The sequence below is a fragment of the Rhinoraja longicauda genome, chromosome 41 (genome assembly GCF_053455715.1).
Source record: "Rhinoraja longicauda isolate Sanriku21f chromosome 41, sRhiLon1.1, whole genome shotgun sequence".
NCBI lineage: Eukaryota > Metazoa > Chordata > Chondrichthyes > Rajiformes > Arhynchobatidae > Rhinoraja > Rhinoraja longicauda.
In genome coordinates this window covers 5,352,943-5,372,901 of record NC_135993.1, presented here as the reverse complement: position 1 = coordinate 5,372,901, position 19,959 = coordinate 5,352,943, and the positions used below count along the sequence as shown (strand labels likewise).

General features: G+C 44.7%; 1 protein-coding gene across 6 annotated transcripts in view; it reads right to left on the bottom strand.

The window, feature by feature from the left end:
• Nucleotides 1-6,173: 6,173 nt before the first annotated feature.
• Nucleotides 6,174-19,959, bottom strand: part of arhgap35a (Rho GTPase activating protein 35a) — a 109,141-nt gene continuing 95,355 nt past the window's right edge. For all 6 annotated transcript variants that reach the window (XM_078431064.1, XM_078431065.1, XM_078431062.1 and 3 more), the window contains 2 exons: nt 18,367-18,472; nt 6,174-16,588 (listed from right to left, as the gene is read on the bottom strand). In XM_078431064.1, the coding sequence (XP_078287190.1) occupies nt 16,294-16,588; nt 18,367-18,472 (401 nt within the window). In that variant the 3' untranslated portion in view covers nt 6,174-16,293. The remainder of the gene's footprint in view (nt 16,589-18,366; nt 18,473-19,959) is intronic.

The following is a 19,959-nucleotide window of genomic DNA, read 5'->3' as shown; positions in this document are numbered from 1 at the left end:
CCTAAGGTATGAAAATAGTCGCCACATAAAGGGCGCTTACAAAGTTACAAATCCCCCCCCCCCCCCCCATGTCAGGTCCCCCTTTGTTCTACCCCCCCCCCCCCCCTCACGGTCCTCCATTGTTCCTTCCCCCTCCCCGGGTCCCCATTGTTCTTCCCCCTCTCTCACGCGGCCGCGGGCCGCCCCCCCCCCTGCTAGATCTTCCATTGCCCTTCCCCCTCTCTCATGGCGGTTCCCCCCCCCCCACTAGATCTTCCATTGTTCTTCCCCCTCTCTCACGGCGGTCTCCCCCCCGCTAGATCTTCCATTGTTCATTGTTCTTCCCCCTCAATCACGGCGGTCCCCCCCGCTAGATCTTCCATTGTTCTTCCCCCTCACGGCGGTCATCCCCCTCCCCCCGCTAGATCTTCCATTGTCCTTCCCCCTCAATCACAGCAGTCGCTCCCCCCCCCCCCCCCGCTAGATCTTCCATTGTTTTTCCCCCTCAATCATGGCGGTCCCCCCCACCCCGCTAGATCTTCCATTGTTCTTCCCCCTCTCACGGCGGTCGTCCCTCCCCCCCGCTAGATCTTCCATTGTTCTTCCCCTCAATCACAGCAGTCCCCCCCACCACGCCAAGTCCTCCTCTGTTCCTTCCCCCGGCTGCGGCGTCCTCACTTCCACGTGTCCGCCCTCGTCCGTCGGTCGGCGCCATCATCGACCACGGCACCGACCTCTCCACTATCGCCGCCGGGTCCTCCCCCAAGGCCGACCCAAGCACCAGCCGAGGTCTCCTTCGACTCAGGCACTGATGGCCGCAGGCTCTGTCGACCGGCGAGGCTCCACTGTCAGCCCGCAAGGCTCCAGCCTCGGTTTCTCAGCGGCATCTCTGGATGGAGTCCTGGGATGGCAGGACTTTCATATGAAGAAAGACTGGATAGACCCGGCTTGTACTCGCTGGAATTTAGAAGATTGAGGGGGGATCTTATAGAAACTTATAAAATTCTTACGGGGTTGGACAGGCTAGATGCAGGAAGATTGTTCCCGATGTTGGGGAAGTCCAGAACCAGGGGTCACAGTTTAAGGATAAGGGGGAAGTCTTTTAGGACCGAGATGAGAACGTTTTTTTTCACACAGAGAGTGGTGAATCTGTGGAATTCTCTGCCACAGAAGGTAGTTGAGGCCAGTTCATTGGCTATATTTAAGAGGGAGTTAGATGTGGCCCTTGTGGCTAAAGGGATCAGGGGGTATGGAGAGAAGGCAGGTACGGGATACTGAGTTGGATGATCAGCCATGATCATATTGAATGGCGGTACAGGCTCGAAGGGCCGAATGGCCTACTCCTGCACCTATTTTCTATGTTTCTATGAGTCTACCGGCTCGTTTGTACGTTTACCCTGTGACCAAGTCGGTTTTCGCAACAACAACAAAAAATAGTTTGTATCTGGGTGCATTTGACCATAAAGTACGATTGAACCACTGATATAAATAATTTTAAACAGATTATTTCAAATAAGGAAGAGCTCCCACACAGAATGTCATTTGTCCCTCCACAGATGCTGCCTGGATTGCTGAGTTCCTGCAACACTTTGCTCTTTGCTCAGGATTTCAGCATCTGCAGTCTTTTGTGCAACCCCCCCCCCCATAACAAATTCAAGTTATTTCCTTGCTGCAGATTGCAATCCCCCGAATGGCCACAAGATGTCAGATGAAGCCCAGCCCTGGAGTTCTGGCACAAAGGGAATTGCTGGCCTCGTTGAAAGACTTGGGCAGCTGATGTGAAATATTGATTTCTCTAGCTTCAAGTAACCCTTGCCTCCCCCACCCTAGCTCTCCAACTAGTTTCACTATCCTGATTAATTTCACTGTTTGCACACCTCATTCCCCTCAGCCAACAATGAACCATTCTATAAGAAAATAACTGCAGCTGCTGGTACAAATCGATTTATTCACAAAATGCTGGAGTAACTCAGCAGGTCAGGCAGCATCTCGGGAGAGATGCTGCCTGACCTGCTGAGTTACTCCAGCATTTTGTGAATAAATGAACCATTCTATATTTTCTTGATCATTGATTTGTCCTTTTCACACCATACATCCTCTTTGTCCGAAGGAGGGTCTTGACCCGAAACATCACCCATTCCTTCTCTCCAGAGATGCTGCTTGTCGCGATGAATTACTCCAGCATTTAATGTCTACAGATAGTGTGGAAACGGGCCCTTCGGCCCAACTTGCCCACACCGGCCAACATGTCCCAGCTACACTAGTCCCACCTGCCAGCATTTTGCCCATATCCCTCCAAATCTGTCCTGTCCATGTACCCGTCAACTGTTTCTTCAATGTTGGGATAGTCCCAGCCTCAACTGGCAACTTATTAAGGGGTTGGACATGTTAGAGGCAGGAAACATGTTCCCAATGTTGGGGGAGTCAGAACCAGGGGCCACAGTTTAAGAATAAGGGGTAGGCCATTTAGAACAGAGATGAGGAAAAACTTTTTTAGTCAGAGTTGTGAATCTGTGGAATTCTCTGCCTCAGAAGGCAGTGGAGGCCAATTCTCTGAATACATTCAAGAGAGAGCTGGATAGAGCTCTTAAGGGTAGCGGAGTCAGGGGGTATGGGGAGAGGGCAGGAACGGTGTACTGATTGAGAATGATCAGCCATGATCGCATTGAATGGCGGTGCTGACTCGAAGGGACGAATGGCCGAATGGCCTATTCCTGCACCTATTGTCTATTGTCCCATACATCCACCACCCTTTGTATGAAAAAGTTACCCCTCAGATTCCTATTAAATCTTTTCCTCTTCACCTTAAACCTATGTCCTCTTGTCCTCAATCCACGTACTCTGGACCAAGAGACTCTGTGCATCTACCCGATCACAAAATGCTGGAGTAACTCAGCAGAACAGGCAGGCAGCATTTAGGAGAGAGGGAATCCCGATCTATTCCTCTCATGATCTTATACACCTCTAGGAGATCACCCCTCCTACGCTCCACCTCTGCCCATAGCTCAGACCCTCTAGTCCTGGCAATATCCTCTTAAATCTTCTCTATACCCTTCTATTGTCTTGTTGGCTTCTGCTAAAGATGTAACTAACATGAGATTGCCTCCGAGACTGCACAATGAAAAAAAAAATCTGGCGTCCAAATGGGACACTATTCCCAAAAGGGCTGGTAGCAGTCGTGTGTCTGGAAATGTTGGCGCTGCAAACACCACAGCACGAAGCAGGGCTCCAACTTTCCACTCCAGTTCTCATTTCCCCATCTCAATTAGTGAATTCTCATGAGCAAAGCACGCTGCCTAACCCACGCACTATCCTCTGCGGGATTGGGGCAGCTAACATTAAACATTTTAGGCAGCACCCTTTGGGCAGCATAGGTGAAAAAGCACATCTCCTCCAGATTCAGGGACAGTTTCTTAAGCCCATAAAGTTCATAGGAGCGGAATTAGGACATTCGGCCCATAGAGTCTACTCCGCCATTGAATCATGGCTGATCTATCTTTCCCCCTCAACCACATTCTCCTATCTTCTCCCTGTAAGCTTTGACACCATTAATAATAGGACCCGTCAACCCCCGCCTTTAAAATTCCCAATGACTTGGATTCCACTGCCGTCTGTGGGCAATGGATTCCAAAGATTCACCACCCTCTGGCTAAAGAAATTGCTCTTCCTCTCCATTCTAAAGGCACGTCTTTTTATTCTGAACAATCCCATCAACAACTAGACAGTGGTCCTGAGCTACTATCTACTGCATTGCAGGCCCTCAGACTATCTTTAATCAGTCTAGATAGAGTTCTTAAGGATAGCGGAGTCAGGGGGTATGGGGAGAAGGCAGGAACGCGGTACTGATTGAGAATGATCAGCCATGAACACATTGAATGGCGGCGCGTACAGGCTCGAAGGGCCGAATGGCCTCCTCCTGCACCTATTGTCTATTGTCTTTACTTTGCACTAAACGTTATTCCCTTGATCATGTGTCTGTGCCCTGCTGACGACTCGATTGTAATCACGTATTGTCTTTCTACTGACTGGTTAGCACGCAACAAATGTTTTTCACTGTACCTCGGTACACGCCAATAAACTAAACAAAAGGCATTCCACAGCAATGGAGTGGAGTTATTGTGCTGGGGGAGGAACATTCCACCTCCTCCCAGTGAAACAAAGGTTTAAAAAAAGGTAAAACAATCTGAAGACGGGTCTCAATCCGAAACGTCACCCATTCCTTCTCTCCAGAGATGCCGCCTGACCTGCTGAGTTACTCCAGCATTTCGTGTCTACTGCCTCTGGCAGCTCATTCCATAGACCAACACTCTTGGGTGTAACCATCTGCAGTTCCTTCTTACACAAAGGTAAAACAGGTATTCGGTTTTAGTGGTGCAGTGCGAGAGATCAGAGTCAGCCATCGGACACGAAGGTAAGCACACCACTCTCCTTCTGGGTGGAAGAACAGATGGGACCACGGTTTCACATCTCATTAAGATGTTACCTCTGTGTAACCTCACAGGGTTCACCAACTTAGATTTTCTCACTCTCTCGGGACTCGAACCTCCGATGGAAAATGCAAAACTGCTCGCTTCACGGTAGAATTTGGTTTAAAGTGGAGGGGGGTGTGTCGGACCTCATGGCAAGTAGAATGTTGGCCTTCATAGCAGGTCGAGGTAGTTGTAGTTTAGTTTATTCTTGTCACGGGTACAGTGAAAAGCTTTGAGCGTCAGCAAAAAGACCATACATGATTACAATCAAGCCGTCCACAGTATACAGATACAGGATAATGGGAATAACGTTTAGTAAAAGATAAAGTCCAATTAAATATAATCCAGTCCCATTTGGCCATGTTTGGTCCATATTCTTCAAACTATTCTCGGTGCTGGGACCACAGCTATTTACAATATACATTAATGAAGGGACTTGGATGACGGGATTAAAAGTACCATTAGCAAATTTGCAGATGATACAAAGCTGGGTGGTAGTGTGAACTGTGAGGAAGATGCTATGAGGTTGCAGGGTGACTTGGACAGGTTGTGTGAGTGGGTGGGTGGATGTATGGCAGATGCAGTTTAATGTGGATAAGTGTGAGGTTATCCACTTTGGTGGAAAGAATAGGAAGGCAGAGTCTTATCTGAATGGTGTCAAGTTAGGAAAAGGGGATGTACGAGATCTGGGTGTCCTAGTGCATCAGTCACTGAAAGGAAGCATGCAGGTACAGCAGGCAGTGAAGAAAGCCAATGGAATGTTGGCCTTCATAACAAGAGGAGTTGAGTATAGGAGCAAAGAGGTCCTTCCGCAGTTGTACAGGGCCCTAGTGAGACCGCACCTGGAGTTCTGTGTGCAATTTTGGTCTCCAAATTTGAGGAAGGATATTCTTGCTATTGAGGGCGTGCAGCGTAGGTTTACTCGGTTAATTCCCGGAATGGCGGAACTGTCATATGTTGAAAGACTGGAGCGACTAGGCTTATATACACTGGAATTTAGAAGGATGAGAGGAGATCTTATCGAAACGTATAAGATTATTAAGGGGTTGGACACGTTAGAGGCAGGAAACATGTTCCCAATGTTGGGGGAGTCCAGAACAAGGGGCCACAGTTTAAGAATAAGGGGTAGGCCATTTAGAACTGAGATGAGGAAAAACTTTTTCAGTCAGAGAGTTGTGAATCTGTGGAATTCTCTGCCTCAGAAGGCAGTGGAGGCCAATTCTCTGAGTGCATTCAAGAGAGAGCTGGATAGAGCTCTTCAGGATAGCGGAGTCAGGGGGTATGGGGAGAAGGCAGGAACAGGGTACTGATTGAGAATGATCAGCCATGATCACATTGAATGGCGGTGCGGGCTCGAAGGGCCGAATGGCCTCCTCCTGCACCTATTGTCTATATATTCCTATCCATGTACTACCTGTCCAAGTGTCTCTTAAATGCTGTGATGGTACCCCGAATCTTCCTTAACCTCCTCCTCTGCCCACACGTTCCATATACCCACTACCCTCTGCCTATTGATACACCTTTGTGTTGTCACAGAGACGGGATGGACCGTCCCATAACATTGCAGCAATTCTGAGATAGTGCCTTCACTAAATAGTTTAGTGAAGGCAAGGAAATCAAGCAGATACAAACAGAAGGCAATAATCTGACCAAATGCTTTTCTTTCTTTAAAAGAATGATTTATTAACTATGATACATAGCACAAGGCTGTAAAGTTTTTACACCATTCCCATGAAAACAAATTACAATACTTTAGCAAATACATAATTTTCTGCAGAAGGGGTGTCACTACCTCACCCTCTTATCTTAACCACATGCACTCTGGTTGTGTTGGACCTGACCATCATTCCGCAAACTGTTATTTGCAAGGTAAAGTAAAGACACTTTATCTAGTTTTTGAAAGACTTGTTCCAAATTTCGCCTAGAATGATTTTAGCCCATTGAGGCTCAGATTTCTACTGGAGAAGACATTTCTCCAAATCAATCCTGCATGAACATTTTTAATTTACTTTTCTTTGCAAGGAAACGACCTCCAGTTTAAGTCACTGCCGCTCAGAGGTTGGGAGCGGGGCAGCAGAAGGAAGATGGATGTCTCTGTTGAAGAAGTCCTCAACCATCTTCAGTTGGCCGGCACCAAGCCCGGTTGGTGTACAAGCCAAAACCCAAAGTACACGAGACATCGATGATGACATCCATTGAACCAACCCTAGTCCTCTTCCAAATTGTGTTTGGCAATGGAAATTGGAAGGAGGCATGCCAGCGATGCTCATTAGTTTCCAAAACTGCCCAGAAGAGAGAAGACAGCAGACCGGAAGTTTGAGGATGGCCTGTTACAATTATACGTTTGCTTACCCTTCCAGCTTGGCTGCTGGAGGTGGTCAGTGCATCCCTAGTGAAGTGCGGACCTCCCCAAATCGACGTTGAAGAGACACCGGGCATTTGGGGATATCCGAAAACATGGCAGGATCGCAAAGCCAGCATGCATTTACCTTATTGGCCTGCTCCTACCCATTGTTGCGGTGGTGACGATGGGGATGGGGGGGGCGGGAGAGAGAGCGAGAGAGCGCGCGAGAGAGAGAGAGCGAGCGCGAGAGAGAGAGAGAGCGAGTGAGAGAGAGAGTGAGAGAGAGAGTGCGAGTGAGAGAGAGATAGATAGAGAGAGAGAGAGAGAGAGAGAGAGAGAGAGAGAGAGAGAGAGAGAGAGAGAGAGAGAGAGAGAGAGAGAGAGAGAGAGAGAGAGAGAGAGAGAGAGAGAGAGAGAGAGAGAGAGAGAGAGAGAGAGAGAGAGAGAGAGAGAGCAAGAGCGTGAGAGAGAAGGTGAAACAGTCATCTTTCAGGGCAACCAAAAAGCAGAGGAAACTCCACAGAAAGGAGGGGAGAGAGGCTGCATGCTGCTATTTCCACAAATGAACCAAACGTTTTTCTGGTGCAGGATTCAACAGTTAGAATCACCATTTCACTCAATAAAACACTGGCGATTTGCGGTACAATTAATCCAGAATCGATGGGAACTACTTTATTAAATGCAAAAAAAATAGGTTCTAGACACCAGTAACTAAAGGATCTGAACCATTAGCCTCAAGAAGACAATCAACCATTCTTTACATACAGTTACCATTTTGTAAAAAGTCATTGCTACCCAAACTCTGACCAAATATTACATTATATATTCAATACTCATTTTTAAAAAATTCAAATAAGCGTTAATTAACATATTGAAAACATTTTACAGGTGCAGAGTACCTGACAAGAAGTTAGGGCAGAGCACTGATCCCATTTCTCTGGATTACTCGGTACTAGTATTGAGAAATCGCTCACTGGAGTTTAGGTAAATTTTGGGAGAAGACCTTATACAGTACTGATTGTACACATTCCTTTTTGAAATCAAAGCAGTTACAAGCTCCTTACTTTAGATTATAGGTTACACATTTAGGCAGGTTAAAAAAAAAAATACACAGCAGCATAACGAACAAAACCAGGATAACTTGTACGGTGAGAAATTGGCAGAAGTTGTATAGTCATGACAGCAACTTGTCTGGCAGAAATACTGCAGGACTGAGCTCTACAGCAAAGCTCACACCTTTTATAAATTAATAAAATCGTCCTTCTCAGTAGGTAGTTTAGAAATTGGAGGGAAAGTACAGGGGTTTAGGGAGAGCAGAATCAAGACGCAAATTGATTTGTTTGAATACAAAATTATTATTTTTTGGTTAAAAAATTCATTTCAATGGGGTTTGTAGCAAAGTCCTTTACGATTCTCCTGTTCGGTTCCATGATCGAAAGGAGGGATGGCAATTAAGGTGTAAGCTCGTAAGAGCTCCGTGTGCAGACAACTCTGGGAGCATGGCGGTTCGGGGCATTTTTATTTCCGAGCCCAGCTGAACACGGTGGTTTTTTTTGTGATACCAAAAAAAAAAAAAAAAAGCCTAATCCGACTCTTGAAAAAACACGCCTTTTAAAGATAATTTTTAGATGGCTGCTTGATAGCTGTCAAATCTTTACTCCAACAGGACTGCCTGGAGAGGAGGGTGGAAAAAGCAATCAGCGTGGGAGAAAGCTGAAGCATTCAACAAGGTAATCGGTCCTTCAAATCAGCACACAGGGTGCTGCAAGGTTCTATTTGGAAAGTGTGGCAGGTGGTAGGAAAATAGAAACGGGTGCTCACTACAAAGGGGAAGATGGAATCCTGAGGGAAGCATGTCTCATGTGCTCTCTCTCTCCTCCTCTCCTCTCTCCTCTCCCCCTCTCCCCCTCTCCCTCTCCCCCCTCCCTCTCCCCCCCCCCCCTCCGCAAGATTGACCAAACATATATTGTAAAAACACTTCTTAGTCTGGGCAATCAGGTATAACCAGCTTCTTCTGTCCTCCAGTTAATGGAGATTCCTGGTACACATTCAACAAGCTATTATTCCATTCAAATTACAAAGAGGGGGTTCGGGAGGGGAGGGGTAGATTTGTCTGTACATGAACCAATAGGTTGGAGAAAGGTTTTGCATCAGTTACGGGAATAAATCATATCTAGCACTGATGGAACCTCTGCATTTATTTTTGTATAAAACAGCATGTGCAACTAAACTAAATTAGTGTATTATTATCTTAAAATGCATGCAGCTTTTAGCTCTCCCTTGTCATTAGATCTACATAGAAAGTGCAGGTGAAAGATAGAGGGGGGGTGGGGAAATGGGAAGAAACATTACACAGTACAGAAGGGAGGCAAGGTGTCAATGACGTTAGCTTCTCCGGGGAGATGAGATGAGAGGGTGGGCAAAAGAGTGATGAGGGATGAGATAACGAGAGAGGAAAGCCTAACGAACTGCGAGAATCAGGAATCGGAGTAGCTCAATGTTAATAAGGAATACGAACTACATAGAGATATCACACAGCACTTTTGACAAAAGCAGCAAGAAAAATGAGCTGATATGGTTTGGAATGGAAGAAAATATTTCTTGCAACTGAAATATTTTGTAGAATTTCTATTTTACAGAATTCACGTTTGAAAAATAACCAAGATCGTTTGCAAGCTATAAACATCGCAGTCCAATTCAATTTTCTGGGGGCAAAACACCTCATTATGTCTCTGGTGACATCGGTCACCATATTATAGCACATGTGTGCACGGCATGTTTTGTTCAGGTCATAACTAAAGAATTGGAAGAAACTGCTTCCACATCAGTGACGTCCATTCCAGGTTATTCGATACAGTGTGTGACGCAAGATCTCAGACAAGTTGGATGTGACATATCTTGCTTAGGGCAGGTGTAAAACATCATGCAGTCTCTGAAAAACTGCAAGATGTGCAAATATTGCGGCAGAATATTTTCCCTCCCTTCTTTGATCAACGGGCTATGTTTTAATACTTTTCCTCACTCGTGCCAGTCCAAGTTCATCAAGGCATTGCCTTATCTAGGTTTACAGGAGTAAATGTGTGTTTTGTGGGCTACATACAAGGATGACAGCCTGTACTTTTTAACTGCTATCCTTGAGCCGCTTTCCCCAATTACAAAACCAAAATAGACTCTCGTGCATGCCACGCCTGCTTTCGGGTAGAAGTTGGGATGGACAACTGCACCATCCTACTGCTCTTACACAACCCATTGGCGCAAGGATCTGGGGAAATCTTGTTTAGGTTCTAGAACATCCCCTGCTCAGTGCAGGGTCGGAACAGTCCAGCTGACCTGGACCCTTGACAGCAAGTGACATGTGCCCAAGACAAGTTAAAAAAAGTTTAAAATTGACACGGTTCAAATACGCATTTACTTAAAATGTCATAGTTTGTGCGGTTTTCACAGGTAAGAATGATTTTCCTACTTTGGGAACCTTTCAGGTTTGCCCACATCAGCCTCAACACTTGCACTGTTTCTTATTCCACTCTGCAACCTTCTACGACACACAATTGCCTGTCAATGAGGATTTCTATGCAGTGATGAATTGCAGGTAGCTTTACCTCAGCCTCACTGGATATGGTGCTGAAACTACCCTGACTATATATAGGATTCTTTAAGTCACACTTCCACCTCATCAGACTAACATGGTGAAGACTGATAACTGTGTAAGAAGGAATTGCAGATGCTGGTTTAAACCGAAGATAGGCACAAAAAGCTGGAGTAACTCAGCGGGTTACTCTGGAGAAAAAGGATAGGTGACGTCTCGGGTCGAGACCTTTCTTCCTGAAACGTCACCTATTCTTTTTCTCCAGAGATGTTGTCTGACCCGCTGAGTTACTCGTTTTCTGTGTCTAACTAAAGCCTGATAACTACCATGTGTTCACTCTCTGATTTACTGCATCTCTCCGGCTTCCAGCACATGTTTAAACAAAGATGGAGAGTATAAACAGAACATACCATGCAGAAGGTAAAATGTTGCAGACAGTGGAACATCTTTTGGCTTGGTTTTATATGGGGAGGTGGAGGCTAGTTTGATCACTGATATAATGCCTGATTAATAATTACAGACAGAGGCACGAGTATAATCTGTTGGGGGAAAAGGAGCACAGAAATGGTGGCCCAGGAATAGGGAAGATGTCTGCCTATCTTTAATGATTTATGGGTAATAATTCTATCACAAATAACTTCATTAAAGATAATAATGCAACTCCATCCCATGTGTTCAAGATCACCATATTTACAGAAAATGTAACTATAAGGACACAGTTATTCCTTCCAGCGCTCATGGTCTGCACTAAAATTTAGGTGAGTTTTTCCCCTCCCCCATGCCCACTAAATGATATTTATTTTGCCATCCAGGTCTTTACCCATTCCCAAGATTGTAGGTTTATTGACAAGGAATATTTTGCCTTGAAGCTATTGAATATTGATGTGAAAAGGCTCCGTGAAATTCCCCCTGACTGCATTTCATCCTTGGAATCAATCACTAAAAAATGGTTAAACTGCCTTGGTTGGACGGATGAACAAATAAAATCTTGCACAAATTCACTGAGCAGCCAGGCACGAAAGGGGCAATTTTGGCATCAAGGGAATTCTGAAGTTCAACCGTTGATCCTATCCTGACAACATTTAAGATTAGCCTTCAAGGGGGATAACACCACAACAAACCTAAGCTTAAAGTGCAAATTGTCCCAATAGGAAACTGTGCAAAAATCCCCCAAACTACAAATGCTTAGAAAAGCTAGAATAGGATGCATTGTCCACAATTACATCAGAAAAATAAATGCTGACGGTACTTGCTAAAAGTAGCAACCTTAATTTACTTTTATATCTGTAGCAATTTAGCTTCCTTCTAATCCTATGCTTTAATTTCTGCCTCTTCAAAACACAAATTGGGCGCATGAAGCCACATTTGTTAAGGGGTGCAATGTTAACATGGGTCGAATAGACAATGGCCTCCAATTCTCTGCCGATTTTCACTTCATCCAAATGTTCTCGGGTTAAAAAACAAAACCAGGGTCAGAGATTTCATCAGCGACTTTAACTTGAGGTGAAGGAGCGGCAGGCATGATGAGATCCTGGAATACTTGATGACTTCATCACATCCGCATAACATGAGTTGACTGCACACAAGTGGTGCATCGTTTGAGGGGGAGCATGCAAGGTCGTGGTAGCAACTAGCTGAAAGCCAGCAGCTCTCCCATGGTAAGTGATTATGGTGAAACTCAGAGAAACCAGTCTCCGACTAATCCTTCCCTTCCACAATGAACTATTTCCATAGATACGGCAATGACCAGTGATGCAGCAACATATTTAGATTGCAATTTAAAACAATAACATCCATTTCCCACCTGAAGGTAGATTCGCAAAGTATAAAAACAAGGTCTATGTTTGACTAAATTGTACAAACTTAATTGTGCCTGAAATTATTTCCAAAACAAAGCAGATAGCTCTTAAAACCAGGTAGAACAATTTGTCTGCATTTGCTCGCCCGGCTGATTTAAATTGCCTCCTCAAAGTGTACCTCAGACCCTCAATGTGGAAGGGAAAAACTGATGCGCAGAACACCATGAGCTTCTTGTTCTGTTTAGTTCAGAGATACAGCACGGAAACAGGCCCTGTGGCCCACTGAGTCCGCACCGACTAGTGATTCCCACACTATCCTACGCACACTAGGGACAATTTTACATTCATACTAAGCCAATTAACCTACAAACCTATATGTCTTTGGAGTGTGGAAGGAAACCGAAGATCTCAGAGAAAACCCACGAGGTCATGGGAAGAGCGTACTGACAACACCCGTAGTGGGCATCGAACGTGGGTTTCTGGCGCTGGAAGGCAGCAACTCTACCGCTGCGCACCCGTGCTCGGTTCATGTACAGTTCTACCACATTTCTTGGCCGGCAGAGTGAGGGGAAGAGCACGGTTCCAAAGCACACTCAACAATATTCCACTTGGCTGCTTTGTCAACTCACAGCAATTTACCCAGATATATCTTGTCTTCTCAAAAGTTTGGAAATATGGAATAATTTTAAAGTCAAAACTTAACACACACACCTTTCTTCTTAATCCAAATTCAGCACGAGAAATTGAAGATTAGGCAGCCAATTTGTTGCGAAACCTTGTAACTTTAAGCATGTGCATGCATCTGGAAGGGTGGAGGAGGTGGGAGGGGAGAAAGGGAGAAAGCAAATGGCACAATGCATACGACGCCGTACAAGAGAGACCAATTAATTAAAAATCGAAACAGTGCAGGCAGAAAAATGCATCCATTTTCCAGCCACTTTTCTATCCAGGTCCAACTGACTGTGTTCATTGCTCTGAAACTCTTGACACCCAGTGCGTTGTGCACCATTTGTTCTTAGACATGATGGCATTGGACGATTTTGTCAGTGGTTTGTTGTTTAATGCATGTTAGATTGGGTGGAAGTAGGTAGCTTAATCAAACTCAAAGTGAGTTATGGAAGGTACTCCTCTTACCAGGTCGAACTGCCCTCTGTTGAAGGAAGCTTTAAACCTCAGGCAAGACCTCTGATAATCAAGTCAATTATCCCACTACACCATATGGCACTAAACGGTGCTGTCCATTTGCCATTCATGCGTGTTTGATACTCTTATCAGTCCAGTTACTGTAGATATTAGCAGTCCAGTCAGACGTCAGAAGGTACAATTCCTATCCAAAGCAAAAAAAGCCTTTTCTCTCACTTTCCTCCCCCCTCCTCAATTCGAAAACACATTGCAAAGTGTATCGGAGCACAATTTAAATGTTTGTTTTTTTTCCTAGAAACATTAGCTTGGATAATTTGGGGTCATGATTCAATCAGCAAGTTACTACACATCTTAACCTCTCCAACATCCACCGGCCCCAACAATCATAGCTGGGACACCAGGACTGTGCCGACACATTGTAAAAGGTTTTTGACACAGAAACTGAACAATCTATTCCTCAAACATTGAGATATACATTTGCAACAAAAAAAAACAACCAAAAAAAAATCAGAATTGAATGATAGATCGTCTCGTACAGCAAACAATTGATTACTGGGTAGCCCACTTCACATTTTGCCCAGTCAATACACACAACATTGATTTGTTACAAAAGGAAACACACACGCAAACACATTACATTTTAGAGTTGTTCAGTTATCAGAGATTGCAATTATACGTACCATACCCAAACTGGCAGAGTTTGATACTTAGATCGACTAAGTGTTTTAAAATAGATTCACTGGCACAGCCCTACGAGGGGAAACAAAATAAAGCTGAAAAAATAATCAGCCAGGTAATGATGGATTTGCCCCCTGACCCTGAAGCACATGATTTGCTACAAACTCGAGACAGGTGCGGACAGCTCCACAATCAAATCACCAAAAGATGTGGCATCACCAAAAGACCAACAGCATACTTCATAGCTAATAACCTTGCTGAATGGTGAATCTCTGTGTTATGTAGTGTCGCGAGTAGTGAATATTCCCACATTCAGTGGAATTGGTACTTTTAGAGTATTTAAAAATGAGGAATCTCTTACGCGGTCTTCAGACTTGGCGTTGAAAGTGAACCGTTACAAGCATGAAACTGGAAATGTTCATTAGTGTTGACAGAATCTCCCCCTTGCCAACCCTTCCTCCACTCTCCTAGGCACTGACTGGTGCTGAGGTACGATTCCATGGGCAGTGACACCCCCACCCCATCCGACCCTCCCCCTAATAATCACATCAATTTTGGTCATTCTTCAAGTATTAACCCAGTGGGGGGTTTTACCCCCAATGTACGGTAAGGGACAGCGGAGATCAAAGACTTCCCACAGTTAGTCACTGTTAAACCTACTCTTCCCGAAGAATTTATGGTCTCTGTGGGACACGACAGGACTGCCCCACCCTAGGGTGGCTATAAAACCTTAAACCGTGCACGTGCTAACATGCCACACAAGAATTTTAATTACATTTTTAAAATTTAAGCTATCCGAGAGGAAGCCACATCCTAAAACCGCCTTAACTACCGCCAGGACAGATGTGTGGTACTAGCCAAGACGTGTTATGTACTGTGCAACATCACAGGTGGTGATAGAGGCAGAGAGGGGAAAGAGAAGAAAAATAAACCTTTGGACCGTTTCTGGTGATGTGAAAGGACCAAGTCCTTTAACCCAAGGATTTTAGTTCTCCAAATGAAGAATTGGGCATGGATTGGACTGACACATTTGGTGAGCAGGAAGCTATCCTTGGGCCCTGAAGGGCTCCAATTTGGCACCGTGCACATATCTGGCCAGTTTTGTGGCGAGGAGGGGAGAACATGGAATTAGCGCCGATGAAACCCCTCCCTTTCCCCCTCCCCCCCCCCGCCGCCAAGGAACGATCAATGGCAAAGTAATCTCGAGCGGCCCAACTGGGATTTTGAAGGAAACCAAATTGGTAATTGGCTAACCAGAACAGATCAAACCAGTGAGAATGAGGTAAAAAAAAAAAAGGTTCAGAAGTCCAACAAACATTAGCTGTAGAAACAGCAACCATATTGGGGAAAACCAGCATTAAATTTCATTTTGCACAAAGCACTTTCATGCAGCTGCTCCTAAGTCATTATTATGAAGACAAACCTCTTAACTATAAGCTCTACAGAACCTTGGGACACGCAGTTTTGATCTGTACAAATTCATTAGGTAGGTGTGTGTGTGCGCGTGTGTGTGTGTGTGTGTGTGTGTGTGTGTGTGTGTGTGTGTGTGTGTGTGTGTGTGTGTGTGTGTGTTCCATTAAAACAGATACCCTATGGTTGGAATGGCTCGCCCAATGTGTGATCTTTACAGACGCACATTTACATGCTGGGCTGGCTCATTCCCTCCCCTAGGACAACTCCTCGCACTCACACCCTGCACTTGCAAACGCTGGTGCCGTGATGTGCCCCGTCAAGCAGGGCGGACAGCCGCTGCGAATCCTCAGTCCGCCTGAAATACGTCTCTTTTCTAAGAAAGGTTAAAATAGCAGCACATGATCGGCGAAAATAATTCTCTACACATGAATTGGCGCTATTGAGAAATTTAAAAAAAAACAAAAAAAAACAGGTTTCTACAATTGCTTAGAAAGGGAACAAGGTATAAATTAAGTAAGTGGAAGAGTTTGTCTGAATGATTAACTGTTTAAATGTGCATTTCGAGAAACCATTCTGCTGCGGAATCTGTGCTATTTGAGGGTTTTTTTAAAAACAGTGCCCACAAAAGTCACGGGCTGCTTGTTCTGCAGTCTATGGGATTTTATAAACTCCAGTGCTTGGGTACTTATCCGAATTTCCTTAGTGCCACTTCACTTGTAACTTTGATTACACTGTTTTGCACAACAGAAAGGGGTTCTTTAACCCAAGGCAAGTCTTGAAAAGAACCCAGCTACTGTATCTGGTATCGTTTTGTGACCAAATTCACAGTTTACTTGGCTGTTCCGTTTGCAGCTGTGCTCACAGATGTTGCAGGAGTGGCCTCTAAGGTGTCGGTGGCGGTGATTGTGGTGGCGAAGGGATCATGGCTACCGGCGAAGGGCACTGTAACGCAGTGTTCGAGGTGGGGGAACTGGGGATTGTGCCGATCAGTTCCACCATTGGCCTGTCGTAAAAGAAGAAAGGGCACTGATGAATGAAGACCTCGATGATGGTCTGGTACGTCCTGGTGGCTGTCAGCGCGTCCATGGTCTGGAAGTCCGGCCTCATGAGCGTGGGCCAGAAGCAGATGGAGAGGTTTTCACTGTTCATCAGATTCAACTTGCAGTTCTGACTGACTCTGAAATGAAAAGGATTCTTGTGTATACAGCACACGGAGAGCAAAAAAATCCTCAATTCCTTTTAGTTTAGTTTAGATACAGCACGGAAACATGCCCTTTGACCCACTGAGCCAGCAATCCCCGCACACTAACATTATCCTACACACACTCGGGACAATTTACAAATTCTACCAAGTAAGTTAACCTACAAATCTGTACCTCTTTCGGACATAGGAGGAAACCAGAGCACCCGGAGAAAACCCATGCAGGTCACAGCGAGAACGTACAAACCCCATACAGACAGCATCTGTAATCAGGATCAAACCCAAGTCTCTGGCACTGTAAGGTGGCAATTCTACAGCTGTGCCACTTAATTTAATTATTCCCTGTCGAATACTGCCTTTCTACTCCTTGCATAGGAAGGAACTGCAGATGCTGGTTTACATCGGCAATAAACACAAAATGCTGGAGTAACTCAGCGGGTCAGGCAGCACCTCTTGAGAAAAGGAATCGTGATGTTTCGAATCTTCAGACTGAGTCAGGGGAGAGGGAAACTAGAGGTATGAAACGGTGTAGAACAAATAAGAGGCAGCGCCGATGGCCAAGGAGCCCACAATGGTCCACAACAGTCCATAAATGGGAGAAGCTGGAAGGTTGGGCGTGGGTTTGAGGAGAATAAAAAGGGATTAGTGCAGAAGGGTGAGTGAGAGTCAGAGCAGACTTTGTAGACAGATGGGCTTCTTTCCAGGTGTATGAACAAAAACACAAGGAAACAAATTCAGGCTGTATGCCATTTGTAGAGTGATAGATAGTTTGGGCTTGGAAAGACGACCAAATATTAAATTCAAGTTACATTAAATCCTTAGGGAAAAAAAACTGCAGATGCTGGTTTAAATCGAAGGTAGGCACAAAATGCTGGAGTAACTCAGCGGGTCAGGCAGCATCTTGGGAGAGAAGGAATGGGTGACGTTTCGGGTCGAGACCCTTCTTCAGTCCCGCCCCCTCCCCTGACTTTAGTCTGAAGAAGGGTCTCGACCCGAAAAGTCACCCATTCCTTCTCTCCCAAGACGCTGCCTGACCCGCTGAGTTACTCCGGCATTTGTGTCTACTTTGCATTACATCCTTCTTTGATTGTTAGGTTAAGTTGCAACTGACAAAAGAATATGCCGTTATAACAGGCAGCATAATGTAAAGATTCAAACCACAACAGACTGGAGAATAATCAAGGACACATCCTTTGGGACAATGAATAATAGAAGCTATACTACACTTAGCGTTTTAAAGAAAGCCTGAAAGTTTGATCCTTTTTGACACACAAAGTTTCACTTCCCTGCTGCTTATGTTCCTGCAGGGGTTATTTAATGCATATTAAATCCCTGTTTCTGCCATTTCTGCATGCATTCATCCTCATTTTCAAAATAGATTTATGCCTGCATCAAAGCAATGCAGGCAATTAATCTGGCTCATGAAATACGAACATACCAAAGAGAATAATACAGATCATTTTTCTAACAATATCTAAAATAATGTCAATATTTTCCTCTCTACCTGTGTGCAATTAGTATGGTAGTATTGGCGGGGCTACAAAGAGTGATCGTCTATCATATAGACCCTGGCAATTCCAGGGCTTTAAATCCCTTTGGAGATTTTTACTTTAGGACGAGTTGCATCATTAAGGGCAACACAGCTATGAGATATTGGCTTGTGGTATGCTCAGCAAGATTATAAGTCTCGGACAATTAATAATCACAGTCTTAATTTATGACAGTCTTACTGCGTGCACCAAGCAATTACTTACTTGTTTAAGTGGGTAATGACATATTTGAAGAGCTCATAATTCTCTTTTGGAATCTTCTTCAACACCTCCTTAAGTGCATTCAGCCTCAGCTCTTTATCAGGTGTTTCTGAGGGAAGAAAAACAAGTAAGTTAATACAGAGATCAAGTGCCTTAGCACGCTGGCTAACTGGTGGTTTATGTCGGAACTACAGTAGCCGAACTCGTGCCCATTATTTGCTATGGGGACCCTTGGTCCTGCAGTGGAAATAGAAAATGGAAGGCATGATCACATTGAATGGCGGTGCTGGCTCGAAGGGCCGAATGGCCTCCTCCTGCACCTATTGTCTAAGGCAGTTTATTTCTCTCACCCGGGAATGGTTCAGAGTCTTGCATAACTCAATAGCTTAAGCGAACAGCTAACAATGGCCTGTTTCTTTTATCATCTTTCATTCATTTGTTCTATATCTCTCTATATCACCGTCTATATTTCTCGTTTCCCCTTCCCCTGACTCTCAGTCTGAAGAAGGGTCTCGACCCGAAACGTCACCCATTCTTTCTCTCCAGAGATGCTATCTGACCGGCTGAGGTACTCCAGCTTTTTGTGTCCATCTTCGGTTTAAACCGACATCTGCAGTTCTTTCCTACACAGTTTATTAAGCAAGCAGATCCACCTGATTAAACTTTAAATCAGGATTGCTGGTCAACACTGAATTATTATACTCATCCAGACTGCTCTGACTCCACTTCTAATGGAAGCACATTGGAACTTGCTTCTTCAGATTCTGTTCCAAACCATCCCGACTCAATGCTGTGTCATAATTTATTTAATGTTACTGGGTCCAAAATTATAAACATCCCCATCTAACAGTATTGCAATTGTGTAGAGTTACATAGCACAGAAACATGCCCTTTGGCCAACTTGTCTAGGCCGACCAAGATACCCCCAGCTAAGCTAGTCTCATTTACCTGGGTTTAGCCCACGTTCCTCTAAACCTTTCCTATCCACGTACCTGTCCAAGTGTCTTTTCAATGCTGTTATAATATCTGCCTCAACTACCTCCTCTGGTAGATCGCTCCATATACCCACCACCCTCAGAGTGAAAAGATTACCCCTCAGGTTACCCCTCTCACCATAAACTACGCACTCTGGTTCTTGGTTTCCCTACCCTGGGTTAAAGACACTGCATTCAGGCAAAAAAAACTTCTTCCAAACAAGAAATTAATTCATCTGATGCCCAAAGACGAGATGCTAACACAAGATTCTCAGGGGAGAATAATTCTATCAAGGGCCTAATCTTAAAGGAAGGTAGAGGTGGTGACGGATAGGGCAATTCTGTATTATTTACAGCGATAATCCTCACATTAAAGACAGGTTTGGTCTTATTCAAGATTGAATCTCTAGTCTGAAGAAGGGTCTCGACCTGAAACATCACCCATCCCTTTTCTCCAGAGATGCTACCTGCCCCGCTGAGTTACTCCAGCATTTTGTGTCTATCTTTGGTTTAAACCAGAATCTGTAGCTCCTTCCTACACTTAGCTCTTATTCAAGTTGTTTCCCATTTATACGACACTGCACTGAGAAAATAAGCATTTATGCAGCTTCAAGTTATCACA